This window comes from Hevea brasiliensis, chromosome 18 (assembly GCF_030052815.1).
Source record: "Hevea brasiliensis isolate MT/VB/25A 57/8 chromosome 18, ASM3005281v1, whole genome shotgun sequence".
NCBI classification, from domain to species: domain Eukaryota; kingdom Viridiplantae; phylum Streptophyta; class Magnoliopsida; order Malpighiales; family Euphorbiaceae; genus Hevea; species Hevea brasiliensis.
In genome coordinates this window covers 47540445-47561059 of record NC_079510.1, presented here as the reverse complement: position 1 = coordinate 47561059, position 20615 = coordinate 47540445, and the positions used below count along the sequence as shown (strand labels likewise).

The window sequence follows — 20615 nt, the reverse complement described above, 5'->3', positions numbered from 1 at the left end:
GTTAGTTTTACATTCTTTTCAAGATGGCACATGGGAATAATTCCATGGCCAGCAGTCCAAATCTGTAACTGAATTGAAAATGCATATAACAGATTGAAACTATTATGATAATAATGACCTTTTCCCCCTCTCCATAAGAATTTGGAATTCTAATTCTATGCAGATGCAATTAGCCATCTAATTAATGATACTGAAATTATTTTCTGGATTTTAAAATTTTAAATTCGAGTTTCATAAAAGTTAAATACCAAAAAAGTAAATAAAACCGTCTAAATAGTTGAGAAAGTTTAAAAGACCACCCTTTTAAGTGTCAAAATGTGTTATATTTCCATGACTGATTTAACCATGAAATGCTAGTCAGAAATCATGTGAATGTAATTCTAAAACTGTCTACTTAGAAAATTGTGGAAGTGAAGCATGATAAGATGATAATAACTGTAGGATTAATATTATGCCCTTACTTAGCATCTACAATTTTGTATTTGCTTTGCTCTCTATGATAAATCCTTTCTCACATCTTAGAAGCTTAATTCCCAGGCTGTGCTGTTCTTTGATCTGTGGGTGTGGGCAGGATGATTGAATTTGCCATGGTAGGGAATAAATCCAACATGGCATTCAGCGAAAAAGGAGATGGCAATCAATATCTTCACTCTGTTAACCATATATTTTAGGCCTTTTTTTCCCTTTCATGATTATGGTTCCAATGGCAAAAAAGTGTACAACTTTTATAATGTCTTTCTGCCTGACCTGTGTCAAGTACGGTATACCTCAACCATTACATGAATATTTTACTTTGCCCACTAATTGTTCATTGCACCATTTTTTTTTTATAACTATTTAGCCTAATTGATTCTTGTTCAATAAAAAAACAGTGCACCAGATTTATTAGGATTCACCTACCATCATTGAAGAGGATGATGCTATAGAAACTTGTCTGCAAACTGCAACGGGCAAACTCTCATTTCAGCCCCAACTTATTACGATTGATTGTTCTTTCCACATTAATTTTTCATCAACTGTCACCTACTAGACTCCTGTCCTCTTCTTTATCTGAGCCCATGGCTTCCTAAATAATTATTGAGGAATAATGTCACCTGAAACAAACGCCAATTCCGCAGACTGTGGGGATGGGATGGAGGAATATATTTAGCATTGACATGTAAATAATTTTTTTAGCCACAACAGGCAAAACACACCTCATGGAGAAACCAATGCTGGAGATTGAGATGGAATCATGGAAATAAGATTTTATTTGAAAAAAAAAAAGGGCATTGGCCAAAGAAAAGCAACAAACCTTTTGCCAGTGTACAAAAATGTTAAGTAATAGGGAGAATGTGGGTATGACTTTAAACAACTTCAGCAAATAGTAAACCGAACAAAACCAAATGGCACAATTCAGGACCAAACATAGGCTGGAATTTATAAAAATGAGATCAACTAATGTTTTTAGCTCAACAAAAGTACATAATTCGTGATACAACAAAAATATCAACCTGCTTTCCCTATGTAACATTCAATTATCCACCACGAGGAGGTCAAATTCACGAAAGAAAATAATAGCAAGAAGCAACCACTGCTGTTCTCTTCAACCAAATTACTAAAGCAGAAGAAAAAAAAAAAGCTGCAAAAGATAACACACCAAAACAATGATTCCTCCCTCTCCTTTTTTTTCCCCCTTTTTTGGTACACTTCTGCTCTACAGCCGCTCTCCTCCATAATCAATTGTATAATAAATCAAACAATAAAAATGATTTCTAATTAGCAAATTTTCTCTAATCTCTACTCTTGAAGAAGAAATTTTACCTTCCAATCAACCACACCTTTTTGAGAGAAGAATAAGGAAAACGATGAGGAAGACTATTGAAGATAGCCCAATTGCCACACCAAGAACAACCTTATTAGGCCCATGATGCTTCCCTCCCTTGTTGCTAGAATCATCCTCTGAACTATCACCATAATCTGATGAATCACTTTCACTATCACCTCCTGATGAATCTTTAGCTGGTGGCGGTGACATTGGCAGTCCATGTTTATCGCAGGGAGCAATCCCAAGCTTCAATTTTGATGACAAAATTGTATGGTTATAACACAAATTGCTATTCCCACCAACCTTGAACACATCCAACCTCTTCAAAAAGGTAACGTTGAAAGGCAAAACACCATGGAACTCATTGTTTGCAAGATTCAAGTACCTCAAATGCTTCATTTCTGAAAAAAATCTTGGTATTGTCCCATTTAACTGGTTTGAACTCAGATCAACATGTACTAAACCTGGAATTGCTGACATAGAATCTGGGATCGACCCAGATAACGAATTAGACCCCAAAGAAACATTCTTCAATGAAATCAAGTCACCGAAATTAGTGGGTATTTCACCAGTAAGAGCATTGGAGGAAAGATTAAGCATTTCAAGTTTTTCCAGAATTGAAATAGAACTGGGTATTCTTCCTTTGAGCTTATTACCCGACAAATCCACATGGGTAAGATTGAAATGCAGATGTTTTGGTATGGAGCCCGTGACATTAGCATTGGAGATAGTAAGATACTTAAGCTTGCGCATATTACCAAGAATCACATAAAGACCACTAGTATTGACAGGTACATTACTTACAGTGAGATCGGTGAGATTGACAAAGTGAGAAAGCCAGACACCAGTGAGGCGTTTAAGAGAGTGAATGCAAGTGAAGGAGTGAAGAGAGAGGACAAGATCTGAAGGGAAGCGAATGGGTGTGATGGGACAGTTGGTGAAAGTGAGAGATTGCAGAGTGGAAAGGGATTTTAAGGCAGTGTAGGAGAAAGAAACGTCAGAGTAGCAGTTGGAGAGGTGGAGAGAGATGAGGTGGCGGAAGGGAGAGGCAGAATCACAGATGGTGGAGTTGTGAGGAGAGGGCTGTATGCAAGGGTCCTTGGAAGTGGGGATGTCTAGAGATTGGAGGGCTCTGAGTTGTTTAGGGTCTAAGGTGGAGTGGGTAGAAGGAGAGGGAGTGGTGGGGGCGGAGCTAGGAGAAGGAGTGGTGGAACTTGGAGTGGGAGAGGAGATAGGAGAGGGAGCGGTGGAACGCGGAGTGGGAGAGGAGATAGGGGAGGGAGTGGGTGAGACAACAGTGGTGGTTGTGGTTTTGTTGGCGGCTTCAGCGGAGGTGGAAAGGAGAAGGAGGAGGAAGAAGAGGAGGGAGAGAGAGAAGAAAAATGGTGGCTTCGGTGGTGGTGGTGGGGGTAACATTGCGGAGAGAAAAGCGAACTTAGGGGAGTTTGAGCCTGCGAGGTATGCGAGTGTCGTCCGTTGTTGTTTGCAAGGGGCAGTGTACAAGATTAGATTTGCAGGGTGCATACTGCATAGTTAGAGTACTTTCATGCCCTTGGGTCTGTCATCATTTTGCAACAATGCAATTTAACCTTGCGTGATGCCAAGACAAATGCTGGGACTAAAATTGTAAATAGTGGATAATCTCATGGGTATCATGGTCAGTAATTATACAAAAATAACAATCTTTTAAACAGGATTCAGTTTGGAAAGGAAGATTGTCAAACAAAGTGTCCGTTACAAGAGTCAAGCAGTCAACATGCAAAGGTCCAGCTTACTCTGGTCATAATGAGTAATAAAAGAATAAGCGAAGGGCAATTAAGCATAATCAATTTGAAGATAGCTGATGGGCTGGAGCTGGGTGGTCTCCAGCTCTTTCCTTCATTTTTTTTTCTTTTATTTTTATTTCTTTATGAGACGACACTTGTATATGCACTATACTTTTCTTGTGAAAATATTGATTTACTAAGGCAACAAAACTTTCTTAATTCTTCCTTTTCTTTTCAATGATCAAACTCCATTACTTGTCTCCAGATCCCTAATACAAGAATTGATTTCACCACTCATGATTATACATAGCATATGCATGAAACTTTCATAGCAAGCATGTGCTTTTTTCTTGATTTTAATAGTGAGCAATAGGTTTTGAGGATTCTTTTTGGTTTCCTTGCTCTTACGTTTCTCTCAGCATTTATTGCCGCAAAGGAAAAGAAAAAAGGGTGTAAGAATAACTTTCGCGAGTGCAAAGAAACCATTGAATCCTCGAAGGAATAAAAAAGAATTAGAGAAATTGTAGAAAAGTTAAGACCCTAAAAATTTTTCTTTCAGAAGATGAATACAAACCCCCACCAAGTAAAAAGAACAGGATTATGCAAGTAGTAGGCAAAAACTTTCCATGTATTCAGGATAAAATGGTCATATTGAGTGACCGTTGGAGACCAAAGAAGCGGTATCTAGCGGCTAGCTACATCTTTTATTGTCCTTAAAACAATTATGGCCCCTTGGTCCTTGTCAGAAAGTAATACTAAGAAAGTGATATGTTAACCAAAAGGAAGGAACTAATTATTGAGGTTAGACTTAGTATGATGTGGAACCCATTACATTGTGACAGAAGCAGAATAAACTACTTTCTTTTTTTAACAGAAATCAAGTTTAACACGCTGAATAAACTCTGTATAACAAGCTTGAGGAAGTTGATTCAGAGTATACTAGATAATTCACAATATTAACTAATAAGAGTACACTATCCAAATTGATAGTACATAAAACATGAGAATGTCAATTCATTCTTCTGTTTTGTTTTTCTAAATTCTTGAAAAGTAACTCATCTCTACATGTGTATTTTTTTTTTCCATTTAATATTGCTCACTTGTTACTTAAACCTCATGACAAAAGCCAAAAAAAAATGAATACAAACCGTTCAAAACTTGCTAGAAAATTATATTGCAGTGCGGTTCAGTAGAGAACTGACCGCATATTCACAATCATATCCCAGCTCCCAATGGTCTAAAGCCAGCAAATTTCTTGATGGAAACTCAGCAATCTATGGAAATGCAGGTTTGAGCAATGGCTGAGCTATCTACATTGCTAACGAATGGATTAATCTTAACCCAAACGAGAGAGAAGACAGAGGCCAAAAGCACTGACCAGAGAACAACAATGGTTGGTGTTCTGTTTTGGCGGCCCATGAGACCTTTGAGGAATGGATAGAGATGGAGAATCACCCAGAAGGCAAAAAACACCTTGCCAAAGAGAGGTCCCCATGCTTCATATCCTTTGTTGAGTGCATCTGAGAATCCAGCAACAACACCAACCATATTGAGAATGATAAGGGTTGTTGGAGGGATCAAAAGTGTTGTCCACTTGACCATGTAGAGTTCTCCAAATTCTGTATCATCTGCTGCTTTTGCAGTGACAGTGAAGTTGGTATCAATGCCAGCCAACATTTTCAATAACCCTTGGAAGACGGCAAAAAGATGGGCTGAAACACCTCCAATCACCCAGAACTGCTCATTACGCCACAAATCTTCGATGCTAACACCACTCCATCGTAGCTCAAGCACAGCTGTTACAATAATGGAGATGAAGAGGCCAAGAAAGAGCATGCTTGCCAGGTTTGAGAGCTAGATCAGTAATGAGATATGTGATCCCAAGTTAGCGCTTTAAACAAATAATTTCTGAAAATTATTTTGGCTGATGAGATTTGTAAGACAGATATTTTATCATAAGCAGAAAATTATTAACTAAGCTCTATCTAGTGATGTCACGCATAACTATGATCTGAATTGAAAAATGAAGAAAAGAAAGCTATAGAAAATACCGTTGGTATGATGAATTTTCCTGTGAGAAGACAAATTGCAGGGAGTGTACAATAGGCAATGAGAGGGAGAGATGTAAAAGGATAAACGATGGTGTTAATGTATGCTAGCCTTTGAAGCCATTTAAGACGGCCTCCTCCAAACCCATACCAGAGGGGACAGTGTCTGCTCAAGAAAATTTCCACAGACCCAAGGGCCCACCGAAGAACCTGGTGCAGACGATCAGACAGATTTATGGGTGCAGACCCTTTGAAGCATGGCCTTAAAGGCATGCAGTAAATTGATCTCCATCCTCGGCAGTGCATCTTAAAGCCAGTTAAGATATCCTCAGTAATTGACCCATATATCCAACCAATCTGAGTAGACACATACAGAGTTTGATATCTTCAATAAATTACCCATTTCCTCATTGTGTAGTAGAATTTCAAGAATAAAACTAAAATATTGTATTGGAATTTTCACCTCTTTTCCCCATTCAGTCTTCTCTTCATAGCCGCAGCTAATAACATGTATTGCTTCTTTGATGAGTATCGAAGGGTTAACAGATTCAGGTACTCCTCCATTTGGCATTAGTGTAGATTCGATGAAGACAGATGATAAGCCAAAAGTTTTCTCGAAGCTCATCTGGGAGATCAGCATTGATCTCTCATACTCATCATAATCTGCAGAAGTTTAAACCGTCTTGAAAAACTCTATTATCATCTAAATACAAATGTCTTATGAAAAATAAAACTTACTGTCAATCTCTGTAAGATTGAAGATGGCAGCATTCAGGTCCTCTCGTTTTGCATCTCGATAAACCTCAGCCGGATCTTTTGCAGGCTTCTTCTTAGAAAGGCAGCAACAAGAGAAGCATGACGAGGATGGGGAACTCTTGGGTAAGCTAGGCATAGAAGGAGGCCCATAGCCATAAAGTGCTTGCCTATTGAAAACACAACCTGTTCCCACATATACTGGTCCTTGAATGCCATCAAGTCCTTTCATGTTAACCTGAAAAAGAATAGGAAGAAATTTAAAAAGTAAAAAATGCTATAATCCATTCATGTATACATGGACCAAGATAATTTGGATTATATTTATAGTTTTATGTTTATAAAGTGTTGCCTAACTCCTTTTTTGCATTTCTAAACTTTTAGACCTGTAAAATCCAAATTTTTATCGACAAGTTCAATTTGGGAAGTATTGCATCTATCTGAACTTTGATATGAGTAGAATCCAAATAAGTATCAACATCCAGTATTGTGTCATCTAGGATCTAGAAGAAGTTCCTGAAAACAAACATGTTCACATGATATGAAGACTATACTTTATCATCCATATTCTGAACTACTTTGTTCAAGTTAATGTAAACATGAAATGTTTGAGCTTCAGAAATATAAATCTCTCTATGTTGCATGACCAAGTATTGAAATTAAAGGAGAGATTAAACTGGCTTAATCTTACATCAAAGAAAACCACATTTCTGTTGGCATATCGATCACTCTTATCTATGCCATCAAATCTCTGAGGGAACTGCACGAAGCATACATCTCGACCAACTTGTGGGTCCATGAGGATGCACATTGCCTCTCTAACTGCCTTGCTATTGTTAACATAGTGGTCACAATCGAGATTGAGGATGTAAGGAGCATTTGTGAGAACTGCTGACACTCTTACCTATATTAAGCATTCATTCAAGTATTAATACACCATTTAATTCTTTTGGACACACTGCTGATCTTAAACTATCTACACTCACCAATGCATTTTCAGCACCGGCCTTTTTGTGGTGCTGGTAGCCAGGTCTCTTCTCTCTGGAGACATAAACCAGTCGGGGAAGTTCATTTCCCTCCACATCACAAGCTCCAGTGTTTCCAAGGAAGACCTATAAAATGCCTTATGAGTAAATTGAGTCTTCATAAAATATTTAGTGCTCTCTCAGGCATTTTTTTATAAATATATTTTATCATTTATGGGCAGTTGGCTAATGAATAATAAAGTTATCTAATGAAATCAATCCCCAGAAAAGGAAAGAAATAATCATGCCATACTTTTTTTTTCAGCTCGTCCTAGCTCCTTGTAGAAGCAAGAGATATTAAAGATGCCATGTGCATCTTATGCCTTTTAAAGGTTAAAATAGCCTAATTGATTAATTGATGCAATGTAAAGATACTCTTTTTAACAAGTCAAAAGGTTTAGTAATACAAAATACTGCATAAAAATTAACCTGAATCATGCCAGGGTGATCACGTGGGTTATTTCCAGGCCAAGGTGTTCCATCCTGCATAGTCCACCCTTCCTCAGGCATTTTCTGAGCCTTTGCTACTAAGGCATTAATTCGAACTTTGTATTCTTCATAATCTCTCTGAAATCAAATAAAAGCATTGATGAAATGGCCTCTATTTTATAATACAAAATTTAATCCCTACATCAAAATGGCACAAGTCTTAGGTGCTCACTTTCATTGCTCTACGTTCCTTCACAAAAGACGGCTGCACCTTATCTTTCAAGTAATCAATCTTCTGTGAGAAGTAAAACTCAGGAGCCCTAGGTTCAATTGAGAATTTTTTACAGAATGGAACCCACTTCCTCGCAAAGTCAGCTGTCTCTACTAAGGATTCAAATGTAAGCATGGAAGCACCATCATCAGATACATAGCAGGAGACTTTATCCATGGGGTAGTCCAAAGCAAGAATGGAAAGAACTGTATTGGCAGTGATTAATGGAGGTTCTTTCAATGGATCAACTGTACTCACAAAGAAGTCCACCGCAGCAAGTTGATTAGGCTCACCCTCCCTTTCATACCTGGCACAACACAGAGTGAAACCATAAAATTACTATTACATATATGTATGTGGTCGTATTCTTTATATTTGGGTCATTTGTAACTCTTCCATAGTGATTTGTACCATTCATGCATAAAATATCTCATTATTTCACATTCTCTTTTATGCTATAATGTCTAGGAAACTCAGCCTACTTCTTTAGAAAGGAAAATGTTGGATAAAGGTCAAAAGCTTATATTTTATTAGAGCCAAAAGTTGTCTGCCAATGTCTGTAAACCAGGTTTGGCAAAAATATCTTCCATTACCCCCACAAAAGAATGGGGCTTTCACATATCGTAAGGAATATACTAAAACTAGTGATTTCTGATATCGTAGTGAGCTTGGATAAAATATATTCTCCAACTTTAAAATTTTCAAGTAGAATGTTGAAAGTTTTGCAATGTGTACCTTGCAGAGAGCCTGTCAATGTATGTTTCCCTATTGACAGGACACCACTTTGGGAACTGATCCAACACCCAGGAAAATGCAAACCAAATCTCACATATGACAGAAGTAATCCAAAGACCAAAAGCACTATCTACAGGATTTGTTATTCTGTAATGGAAGAAAAGCCCAAGAATGATCAACCGCATAATTATCACAGTTCGGTATGGTGTGAGTTTGTTCCGTGGAAGTGGAAAGACAATTGAAAGTGGCTCCGCAGCATCCGCAGACCTAAACAAGACATCCTTATATATGTAACATCATTGTTCATAAAAGGACATGGCAAGTGAAATTGAATCATCAAATAAAGACATTTGAACCCATCAAGATTCACAAATATATGGACCTGTTCAAATTTTCTATGGAAATTCAATGGACTAATAACTGCTCTGTGCGTACAACTCTCCTAAAAAATCTCCATGTGTGGTGACAAAATGAAAGAAATTCAAAATTAAATGAGCATATATATCTAAAACATGCAGGAAAGTGATTTTTCCACCTTTTGCTTTTCTTAGATGATGTTGTTGGGATATCAGAATCGATCTAGTAAAAATTTGACGCATCGAGAATCATCAAGTCTTCAATGCTTTGGTAATAAGTTCATCACTTTTGATTTACACATTAATCTAGTTAAATGTCCAACAAAACATCAACGTTCAGCCATTGAGAAAGTGACTGACAATACTTTCAACAAGATTAAAGTGAAATTTGTCCTTGAATAATCCTCTTGATATTGGTTAAAAATATTCACTGTGTTTCTTTCTATACACTCTATCAAATCATCTAAGGTTGTATTTGGTCGGAATTTGAAATATGATGATTTGGATTCGGCTTTTCTTTGTACTTACGGTTTCTCCTCCATCTGCTGCTCAGGTGGAATTTCAGCTGGCTCCTTTTCAGGCTTAGGAGCATTTTTTTTCTTCTTGTTCTTTTTATCTTTCCAACTCTCCACTCGATTTTTCCAAATTGGATTCCCCGATTCATCATTCAATTCTTCATGAAAACAGCAGAGGAGATGATCAACGACAAGTTTCTAAGGGCTGAAATAAGCAATAAACAATATTTAAAAGAAAATCAGTATCACTTACCACTATCCACTGTAGACACACTACTGATATGTCTTGCATGAATACCTACATCCTGTGCAAGCCAAGTTGCGTTAGATACAACTGTTTGATACTTTGATTCCCAATATTCAGAACTTCATACCCAAACAGGTAGAATGTTCGATTAATATGTCAGGACAAAAATGGAAAGAATTTCATCAAATTTTTTAGAACTTATTTATGTTCATCCCAAAGTTGATTATGCAACAGAATTTTGTTTTCAATAATCGTACCTGAGAATTGTTGAGGTGAGATGCCATTGTGGATTGATTACCCGGTGCCTTTGCTTCACTATCATCCAGCAAGTTCTCTGGAAATATCAGTCATGAAATCAGCATGATATATTATGGAGGATCACAAGATTGAAACAGAATAAACATCTGATAGGAAGACACTGATCAATCAAGATCCAAGATTTTTAAATTCTTTCCAAGATTAACTTATTGCAGCTTATTGGACGTGATTCAATTCCCCAATAAAAAAGAAAATGATTGAAATGTTCAAGGAAAAAAGGCCGGAATTTCCTTCTTTCTGTCACATCCAATACAAAACAGTATATACATCAGGGTATCCAAAGAAAATTGACAAGTGAAAGGTGCAGTTATGATGTTCACTATGTGTTTGAGATTCCACTGAACACTAATGAATCAAGAACAGTATTATCTTGTGAAACTTGATTTAGATCAATTGTTCAATTATAAAATTTTCATTTTTTGCAATATGAATATGAGAATGTGTCAATCCAAGCCTATATATATATATATATAATGACTTAAAATTGCAACTTTAACAATTAGATAACACAGAGAGCTAGCCGGGAAAAAAAGAATGGGGGAAAACCATAATTAAACTAGAGACTAAAAATGCAAAAATCTGAATCTTAGCAAAAGAAAAAGTGCAAGATAAGTTGTACCATTATAGGGGGAGCCACACCGCAAGCAAACTTTCCGACCTTCCTTGATCTCGTACTCGAAACAAGACTTGCACATGGGAAAGTTACACTCATGGCAAGCCACAAAAAGCTCACCATTTGCATTTTGCCCCACCTGTTCACCGCAGGTGTGGCATACTGGAACCCCAGAATCCATCATCTTGCTGATCAGTTACACCTGTCCTCAGGAACCCAAAATCCTTTCAAGGGATATCTCCCAACTCTCAATCTTCCCCTGTCTTGGCCTTGGCCTTGGCCTTGTCCTTGTTTTTTATATGACTCTAAACAAAGCTAGGGTATTTTGGTATCTTAGAGAAGGTGTTGCTGGCATTTTTGTAATGGTGAAAGAGAGGTGAGACTGGTGGTTGGTGGGGTAAGGACGTTGGGGTGTTGGTGTCGTCTGTTTTGCAGAGAGAGATGAGAAGCAATGTCATTTTTTTTTCTTTCTGCGATGTAACAGTCTACGGAAAAAGATTTGAAATTTTTGCGGGAAGTTGAAGGAAGGCTTCGGTTGGGCAGGCCACATCTTCAACTGACAATCTTTGAAATCAAGTCCTCTCTTCAGAAATCCATATATACGCATATGGGTCTAGGGTCTGAGGGCTGGAGCTGGCAAAATGAACCCAAAACTCAAAACTGTATGACCCAAATAATCCAGGGTCGCCCATGCCTCAGATTGCTAGCAATAATCATATTCGGATCAGCTTGTCAGAGCAACTCTTTGTGGTTAGGTGCAGCCACCAGCCAGTGAAATAGGGTTACTTATTTTGGGAACTTATTTTGGGAAATTCTGAAATATTTTTTTCCTGTAGCTGTCCTGCTGTATAGCGATCCATACGCCTTGTGGGTTCCATTTGTTTTACAGGACTACAATTTAGTAGCTATACCATTTTGCAACTCTAATCAGACTAAGGCCATTTGTTTGGATTAATCATTGAAACGAATCGATAATCATTGGTGATAATTTACATCAAGTGATAGTTGATAGCGATAGTGATGATAATTGCTTTATATTAAGTGTTTGGTAAAATTATATTTAATTCACATTAATATGTGAAATGACTAATAAGGGTATATATAATATAATTTATTTTATTATTTAAATAAATATAAAATTATAAATTTATTATATTATATTATTTATTTTATTATTAAATTAAATATATAATTATTAAATTAATATATTATATTATTTAAATAAATATATAATTATTAATCTTTTATATTATATCATTTATTTTATTATTGAAATAAGAAAATAATTATTTTTTTAAGATAATTAAATAATTTTAAAAAAATAGATAAAATAATAAAATAATTATTATTGTTAATAGAAAAATTTATAATTAATTTTAAGTTTTTGAATATAAATAAATATTTTATATTTTCTGTTATTAATAAAAAATATTTTAACAAAGTTGAAATATGTTAATTAAAATGTTAAATTACAAATAAAAAAAATAAAAATATTAATAATATTAATTTTCAAGTTAAATAAAAAAGGATAATATAGTCAAAATAAAAAATAAAACCAGATCAGCTATAAGCTAATGAGAAACAGCTCTATTTTTAGAGCTGATACAAACTGCAGCTGATGGGTATCATATCAGTTGCCCATCAGCTATCAGCTCTATTTTTTTAAGCTTGCCAAACACCACCATTTACCTGTTTGGGTGTCTATCAGCTATCAGCTGCACCCAACAGGTAAACCAAACACCCCCTAAGTCTGCACGTAGCAAAACTACATTTTAGAAAAGAAAGGGGAAAAAAAAAATCATCTGTTTGTTACATCTGCGTGGTGCATTATTGACTTCTTTCAGATAAGATGGGGAATTGCTAGACGAGGTAGAGAACCTAGTCCTCCAGGAAATTGTAATTAGATGAGCTCAGGCACAGAGCTTTGGAAAATAAATGAAATATATAAAAATTATGTAATGAAAAAATGACTCACTAAAACACTATAATTATAACGAGTCATTATACCTAGCAGGATTCTTTACATTATAAGATTAACGAATAGAGACTCTTGTTGAAATTTAAAATTTAAGGTGCTAGGCATGAGAAAGTATGTTTGGCCATGAATGCAATTTATAAATTCTCCTTACCCAAATAGCAATTCATCAATAATGGAAAATTGAAACACAAATAAAACAGCCCAACTAGAAAGAAGCTTACTGCCAACTTTTAGCCCATGAGTTGTGTGTTAAAGTTTATATCTTCATGCTAAAATGAATTTAAGAGTTTACATAAAAAAACAAAATCGAACCAAAATTTTAATACGCCTCTAATTCAAAGTTTGATATTTTGAGTCCAATTTGAATTTTTAATACTTCAGTGGGCTTCAATTTCTTAAATAATTTTATGAAAATTGTTACCATGAAAAGTCATACACAAATAAAAATTTAATTGCTAGTATCATATATTATATAATATAATTTTTACTTATTTTTTAATTATATAATTTTAATTATATATTTAATGATTAAAAAGTTACTTATGTTGAATTGTACATAATTAAAATTATATAGAAAATATAAAAATGAAAAGCATAATATTAAATTGTACATAATTCATTAAAAGTATATATATATATATATATATATATATATATATATATATAATTTGTTTTTCAATTTAGCTCCAAATCAGTAATCAATGTAGTATAATTCCTACTCTGTTTTTAGTGAAAAATCAAACTAAAACCAAATCAATAGTTCAATGTATTTCCAATCAAATATAATTCTTCATTCAGTTCGAAAATCTAAAAAACCGTGCATACCCCTCTTTCTCATGTCATGTCATGATCAACATGAGAGGTTTTACATTCAAGAAAGGTATTGCAGCAAATAAAACTATCCAACCAGTGAGATGATACGTAATAAATACCAATTAATCCTAACTTGTATTAGTTTAAGGGGGTGTTTAATTTACCTGTTGGGTGCAGCTGATAACTGATAGACACCCAAACAGTTAAATTAGAGCTAATAGCTAATGGGCAACTGATATGATACTTGTATCAGCTCTATTTTTAGAGCTGTTTCTCATCAGTTGATAGCTGATTTTATTTTATTTTTTATTTTAACCATATTATCCTTTTTTATTTAACTTGAAAATTAATATTTATTAATATTTTTATTTTTTTTATTTATAATTTTAACATTTTAATTAAGGTATTTCAATTTTGTTAAAATATATTTTATTAATAACGTAAAAAATAAAATATTTATTTATATCTAAAAAATTAACATTAATTATAAATTTTTCTATTAATAATAATAATTATTTTATTATTTCAATAATAAAATAAATGATATAATATAAAAGATTAATAATTATATATTTATTTAAATAATATAATATATTAATTTAATAATTATATATTTAATTTAATAATAAAATAAATAATATAATATAATAAATTTATATTTATTTAAATAATAAAATAAATTATATGATATATACCCTCATTTCACATATTAACAGCAACAGTTAAATATAATTTTACTAAACACTTAATATAAAACAGCTATCATCAGCTATAAGTTATCGGCTATCAGCTAACAGTAATCGCTATCAGCTAACAACTATCAGTTGTATTCAACAATTAAACCAAACAGGCCCTAAAACTCCAATCGCTCATTGGGTGCGCACTGGTGTGCCCCGAAATGGGAACCTCTTTACCTTAGTAAGTGATACTATGAAAGTTGCCTCTGGAGAAACAAGCCCCCTCTTCAGAAGGGACGCAACACAAGGGCGTACAGGAAATGATCTTCTGCACCAGAAATGGCCCTCCCGGCTTAATGGGAATTGATTATTTTGAAATTCTAATCTATGAAACAGAATAGACCTTTACTATTTTGGTAGTATCACAGACAACAAGATTTTCTGATTCAGTCGGAGTGGTACATAGCCAATTTACCTGCCAAAAAGGATATTAGATGAAAACGTTAGAACAAGTAAATTAAAAAATAAAAAAAGGTAAAAACCAAGATTTCGCAGAAAGGAGACTATTAAAAACTCACCTTTTTGCTCAAATTGATGTTATGATGAAGAATATTGTCATTGCTACCACTTTGCCCAACATCAAGATATCTGGAGCATTCCCATACCTTCACTGACTTGTCATTTCCACCTGTAATTATAAACTTCCCCCTCTCTCCAAACAGTGAGAATGCCACACAGGACACAGCAGCAACATGGCCACCCAAAGTGTAATCCAAATGCAACCTCTTTCCTTCTGTGCCTGGAGTTGTAATACTGCCTTTAGACGTTGATTGAGATCCTTGGTGAGCTTTGGTGGTACTTTTTGACCTAGTAGCAGCAAGCTCTGATTCAATGTTGATCACATCAACGGCCCCATCACCCCTACCAACAATGCATACATTGCCTGACTTGTCTAACATATCAGCATCTGGAACTGCTATTGCATGAACAAACGCAGGATTGAAACACTGTGCCATGCTGCTTCCCTTCATTTCAGGCAAACCTGCAGTGAAGAAGAGATAACAATCATATCTAGCAGGTGAATAGATCAATATGCACTTAAGTGCCACCTACAGGAAGGACAACAACATTTATACTGGTCAGTGTTTAACATGTGTGAGATAAACACTAAACAGATAAGATACAAATAAACAGAACAAGAGACATACACACCAAAATCTACAATTTTGATTGGGCGCCCTTTGGAAAAGTCCCACATGACAAGCTTTGAGTCGAGTCCTCCAGTAATCACTGCCAAAATTGTACTAGTGGTCAATATACCCTGGAACAAGAAAGCTTGTAGTAGAAGCAAGAATAATCACCATTAACAAAGCTAATAAAGGATTCAAAATTCCATGTAGTAGCATCATTCTCATGCACTTCCATCACACACCAGGTCAATAGACTATAGGTTCATACTTTGTATGGTCTTAACAAAAAATGGGCACCTACTCTAAATTCTCTAGAAACTTGAAATAGCTTGTACTTGGGAATACCACCTCTTCTCCTCGTCTATTTTCCTTCACTGGTTGGTCTTTGACTCCATCATATAACAGACCAATTTGGCAGGTCAGTTACCTTGTTACATATTTCTATAGGTGTTATGTTGAAGAAATGAAGCACGAAAATCACTGTTCAAGCAGATGAATGTATAGTGTAATATTCAACATGCTAAAGTACCCAAAATTAATAGCCGTCAAATCACTTCATTACTCTGATCACTGATGCTATATGTGAACATATGCATGATTGTGCTTAGCAAGAACACATGCAGTGTATGCATCTTAGAATAAAGAGGGTGGGGAGAGGGATGGAGATCTTCAAACCAAAAGAAATAAGAGCTCAAACAAATACCTCCCCAAGGTCTCCAAGGAATGAACTGAACACTGCTACAAATCTAAAGCACGGTTAAGTGTCACTAAAGGTTGCAGAATTTAACAGGGAATTAGCCAGAAGCTGGGGCACACTATGGAAATAAGACATAGCTTAAAGCTTTTGAGAAATCAAGCACGCACTTCATACTCATGCATACATTTAAAGTCAATTCAAAACTTAGTGTCAAATAATAAGGAAGGATACGCTTGTATGACCAGCTCTCAGTGTTTTATAAAGGCAATGCTGATGCATGTCAATAATCTGCCACGAAGATTACATTACCAGCTGTTAATCTTCGAAAATGCAAACTAATCAGAAGCAGGAGAAAAAAAATTATTAGAGGACTGCTCTACAGAGAGAGAGAGATGAAAAAACTAATGAAGAAAGAGGCACATATATAAAGCATAGAAAAAGCTCCAAAAGTTCGCAGATCTGAAGGGACAGGATAAAGAAATGGAAAGTTACTGCTTTCCTTCATTTGGAGTATTTGTAATATGATATTCTTATATTTCTCTGCTACAAAATTTACCCAAAATATGGCAGTTAACCTATGCAAAAACAAAATATCTCTTCAAATCTTAAATGCATCCTGATTTTATGGAAAGATGTATCAAAAAAATGGTCATAGCATGATCACAATTCCCACTTTCCCAGGTAATGATGAAAATCAAGCAAGCCATTTTGCCATATTCATAATAAAATGAAGAACTGATTCCACACCCTGGTTCAAATTACATGTTAAACTCATCCTAATGGAGCAGGGACACTTCATTTAAGAAGTTGGCATGAATGTGATAAACCATTTTAACGGATTTTTTCCCCTAGGAGTCTGACAACCTATTATTTGTTTAGAAAAGGAGAAGAAGAGGGTGCATCATCCTAACTGCTAGGTTGTAGGTAAAAAGGGCAAGTATTCCTGGAATCATCCTTACTCTTCAATCTTGCATCTCATAAAGTTCATTTCTCCAAAGATTATTTCTAGTTGAAATATCTCATGATTTAGGAGAACGGACATTCTGTCTTTGTTTGTGAATCTACAGCAACCCAACATCACACATGCTGATGCACCTTCTGCTGCTTTTGAAAAGAATCCCACACACACCACCTTCATTTTGCAATTTTACCTTAGTTCAATCTAGTTTTTACAAAGAAAAACAGAGCACAAACATGTCTAGCACAGGCTTGTTCCATAATAGAAAATCAGGAGTAATGAATTGAGAAACATATCGTACCTTGACATCACCACTATCATCTGCAGAAGCAAGAAATGTTGACTTTGAGTTGCAAGCAATCTGCAGAAATATGAAGCTTTTCACTTGTTAAAAAAGGTTGACTACATGTCTAAAATCTATAAAATCTCATGATTAAATTTCAAATACTTTTAAGGTAACTGGAAGGAGAAAGTTGTTTTTTGGCTTAGAGAATTAGTAACCACAGAGAGAGAGAGAGAGAGAGAGAGAGAGAGAGAGAGAACCAACTGCACCATTCAAACAAGAACCATAACAATCTAATACTCTTGTAGAACCAAAAAAAAAAAAAAAATCTAATACTCTTGAATGCAACAACTTGGTAAAAATGGGTAATATGCACAAAAAACACTAATCAAATGAGATAAAGTAAAATCTGGCCAAAATGGTAAAAGTAAGCATAACTTAAAGAGCTGATATTATATGACAATAATAGTCACCTGATTTATTTCCTCCTTATTGTAATTGTAACTTTGCAACAGCCTCTGTGAAGTAGCCTTCGAATACAAAATGCATGAAATATAATCACCAAGATTGCAATTACTGATATTGCAAAAAAAATAAATAAATAAAATGCTACAGTGAAAGGAACAAGAAAAAAAGGAAAAAAAAAAAGGAAAAGAGGGAATAAACAATCAAATTTGTGGTTTACTATAACTTGTACTATTTCATGTTTGCAGTGAAATTAAAATAGAACAATGGAGCTTTTAAAATAACTTGCAAGAGCTTAACATTCAATATTCAAAGATAAGGAATCATATAAAGCCAATGGTTTAACAACGTATCGGTTAATGGTTACCATATTCATATCAAAACACTTGACTTCGCTTCCTGAGCAAATGTAAATAATGTCTTCATTTCCTGAAAAATTCAATAATCATTTGACAAAGTAGGAAGGAGACAAAAACTCACTTTTCAAAATGCACCAAGAATAAATTGCAGATAGACAACACTTATAGAAATATTCCCATTCAAGTTTGAACTGTAACCAAACACCCCCTATAGCCCTTTTTGCTAAATTATAGCCTTCTACTTCTAGGACTTCATACACGCAACTAAAAGATTCTTCAAAATATGCAAATTCCTTTTCTTTTTTGATTTGTAGAAACGGAAAAGGAAGCAAGTGCTCAAACTCCAGCCTAACTGATGGCACTGTGGGGCAGGTATGCAACCGCCAGTGGCTATACCCATATATACTATCTAAACAGATTGCATTTATGTCATTCATATTTATACAAATGCAAGTTAACCAAACGAATGAGAGCTCACCTGGCATGAAACACAATGAAGAAATAGGTTCCTGGCCAACCTGCATAACAAGTTGTGCTTCTTTGCATCGCATATCAAACCAGCAAACGCAACCATCCTAATTCTCGCAAGAAAGAGAAGAAAAGGAAATTAAGAACCAAAAAGATCGAAAGAGTCAAAATTTACTCATATTCATAGTCATAACTCCCCAAACCTCAAAATAGCCAATTCTAAAATTGGGAAATCAAAATTAAACTTTCAGGGCAGGACAAGAGGCAAGTGAGGCACAAATAAAAGTACCTCGCCGGCGGTGGCAACGACGCCAGGACGGACACGTGAGGCGGTACAGCAAGTTGCGGTGGCTTTGTGACCTCTCAAGCGTCTCGGCTCCGACATGGCTGCTTCTTTTTACCCTTTTCCCTCGTTCAATCAATGGTTTGGTTGCCCGTCTCGCTCTTCCCTCCTCGGGTTGTGCCTTTTTTCTTTGTTGCCACCTGCCAATTGCTGCCGCGAGCTGTGCAACTGGGCTCATAGCGGACTGGGTTGGGTCGACTTTGGGCTTGAACCCGGTTAGCAAATTTGTTGCCATAGAATTTCTTGAGTCCTTCCACATGAATTGTTGAATTTTTGGTTAGACAGGTGCCCTATAAATACTCTTCCACGCAGATTGAGGGGCAACCGAAGATGATTGACCAGCACATAATGTAAATCAGCGTCAGCTTTAAGCAAGTGATAAGCTGATTTAGCTGTAAGTTTTCCCTCTTTTATTGGATTCTAGATGAGTTTATAGGAGCAACCTTATCTTCTATTGACATCTAGGGTTCTGTCTGGACGAGTGAGAGAAAGATAAGTAATAGAAAGATATGAAAATATATACATATATTTTTTTTTTCTGAGAAGAAGTAAATTAATAAAAAAATAAAAATAGATAATGTATAATCTTTACGTTTAGGAAGATACCATGAAAGAATAATAAATTTGAATAATTTTAAATAATATAAGAGATTTGAGGAGTAAAGGAAGATAAAGAATCTTCCTCTTTTGTAATGCTTAGTTATTCTTTCCTTCCTTCCTAGTATTGATTAAAAAAATAAAAATAGATAATGTATAATCTTTACGTTTAGGAAGATACCATGAAAGAATAATAAATTTGAATAATTTTGAATAATATAAGAGATTTGAGGAGTAAAGGAGGATAAAGAATCTTCCTCTTTTGTAATGCTTAGTTATTCTTTCCTTCCTTCCTAGTATTGGTTGCGTTTGCCCCTTTCGAACAAGGGTGGCTCCTCCATCGTCCGCCCAGTTGTGGATTGCTCTCGCCTACCTCAAAGTGGGTTGTAAATAGGATTTTGTTCTTGATTTTCAATGGATCTGCACTTCAATTGAGAGGGAGTCTATGTTAAAATCTGTTTTTTTTGCTTTTAAGTTTTTTTTTTTTTTCCACACTTGCATTAGATATAATGGTTGCAGGTTCATGGGAAGGCTATAATTATTGTTGAACTCCATTACAAAATAGGGATGAGAGGCTTTTGATGGGCAACTCATTGGGCTCCAAATGAGGCAGATATCATAAAAGGCTCGATTGGGACACCAAAGACACCCACCAGTACCGTCCTTAACCGAATTTTGCGATGTCATATGGCTTGCTTACTTTGATTGGCCTGAGTTCTTGTGTTTTGTGGGTGATGGATCTAGCCAAACTCTGTTATTTTCAGCTTTATGTGGCTAAGGTTCTGCAATGTTGTTGTCTTGGGGACCTCTACAACTTGACTCAACTTTTGGGGTGTTTGTTTGGGAAAGTAGTAGTTATTTTTGCTGTGTTGTGTGTCATTTGATTTGGCTTAACGGAATTTGA

General features: G+C 35.3%; 1 protein-coding gene and 1 pseudogene across 1 annotated transcript; both read right to left on the bottom strand.

Annotated features, from left to right (window-relative positions):
• Positions 1-1394: 1394 nt before the first annotated feature.
• Positions 1395-3331, bottom strand: LOC110649687 (receptor-like protein 51). The gene has a single exon (XM_021804368.2). It carries the CDS (start codon positions 3329-3331, stop codon positions 1811-1813), a length of 1521 nt encoding a protein of 506 aa, XP_021660060.2. The 3' UTR covers positions 1395-1810.
• LOC110649675 (cellulose synthase A catalytic subunit 8 [UDP-forming]-like) lies at positions 1395-19363 on the bottom strand (annotated as a pseudogene).
• Between the last annotated feature and the right edge of the window lie 1252 nt (positions 19364-20615).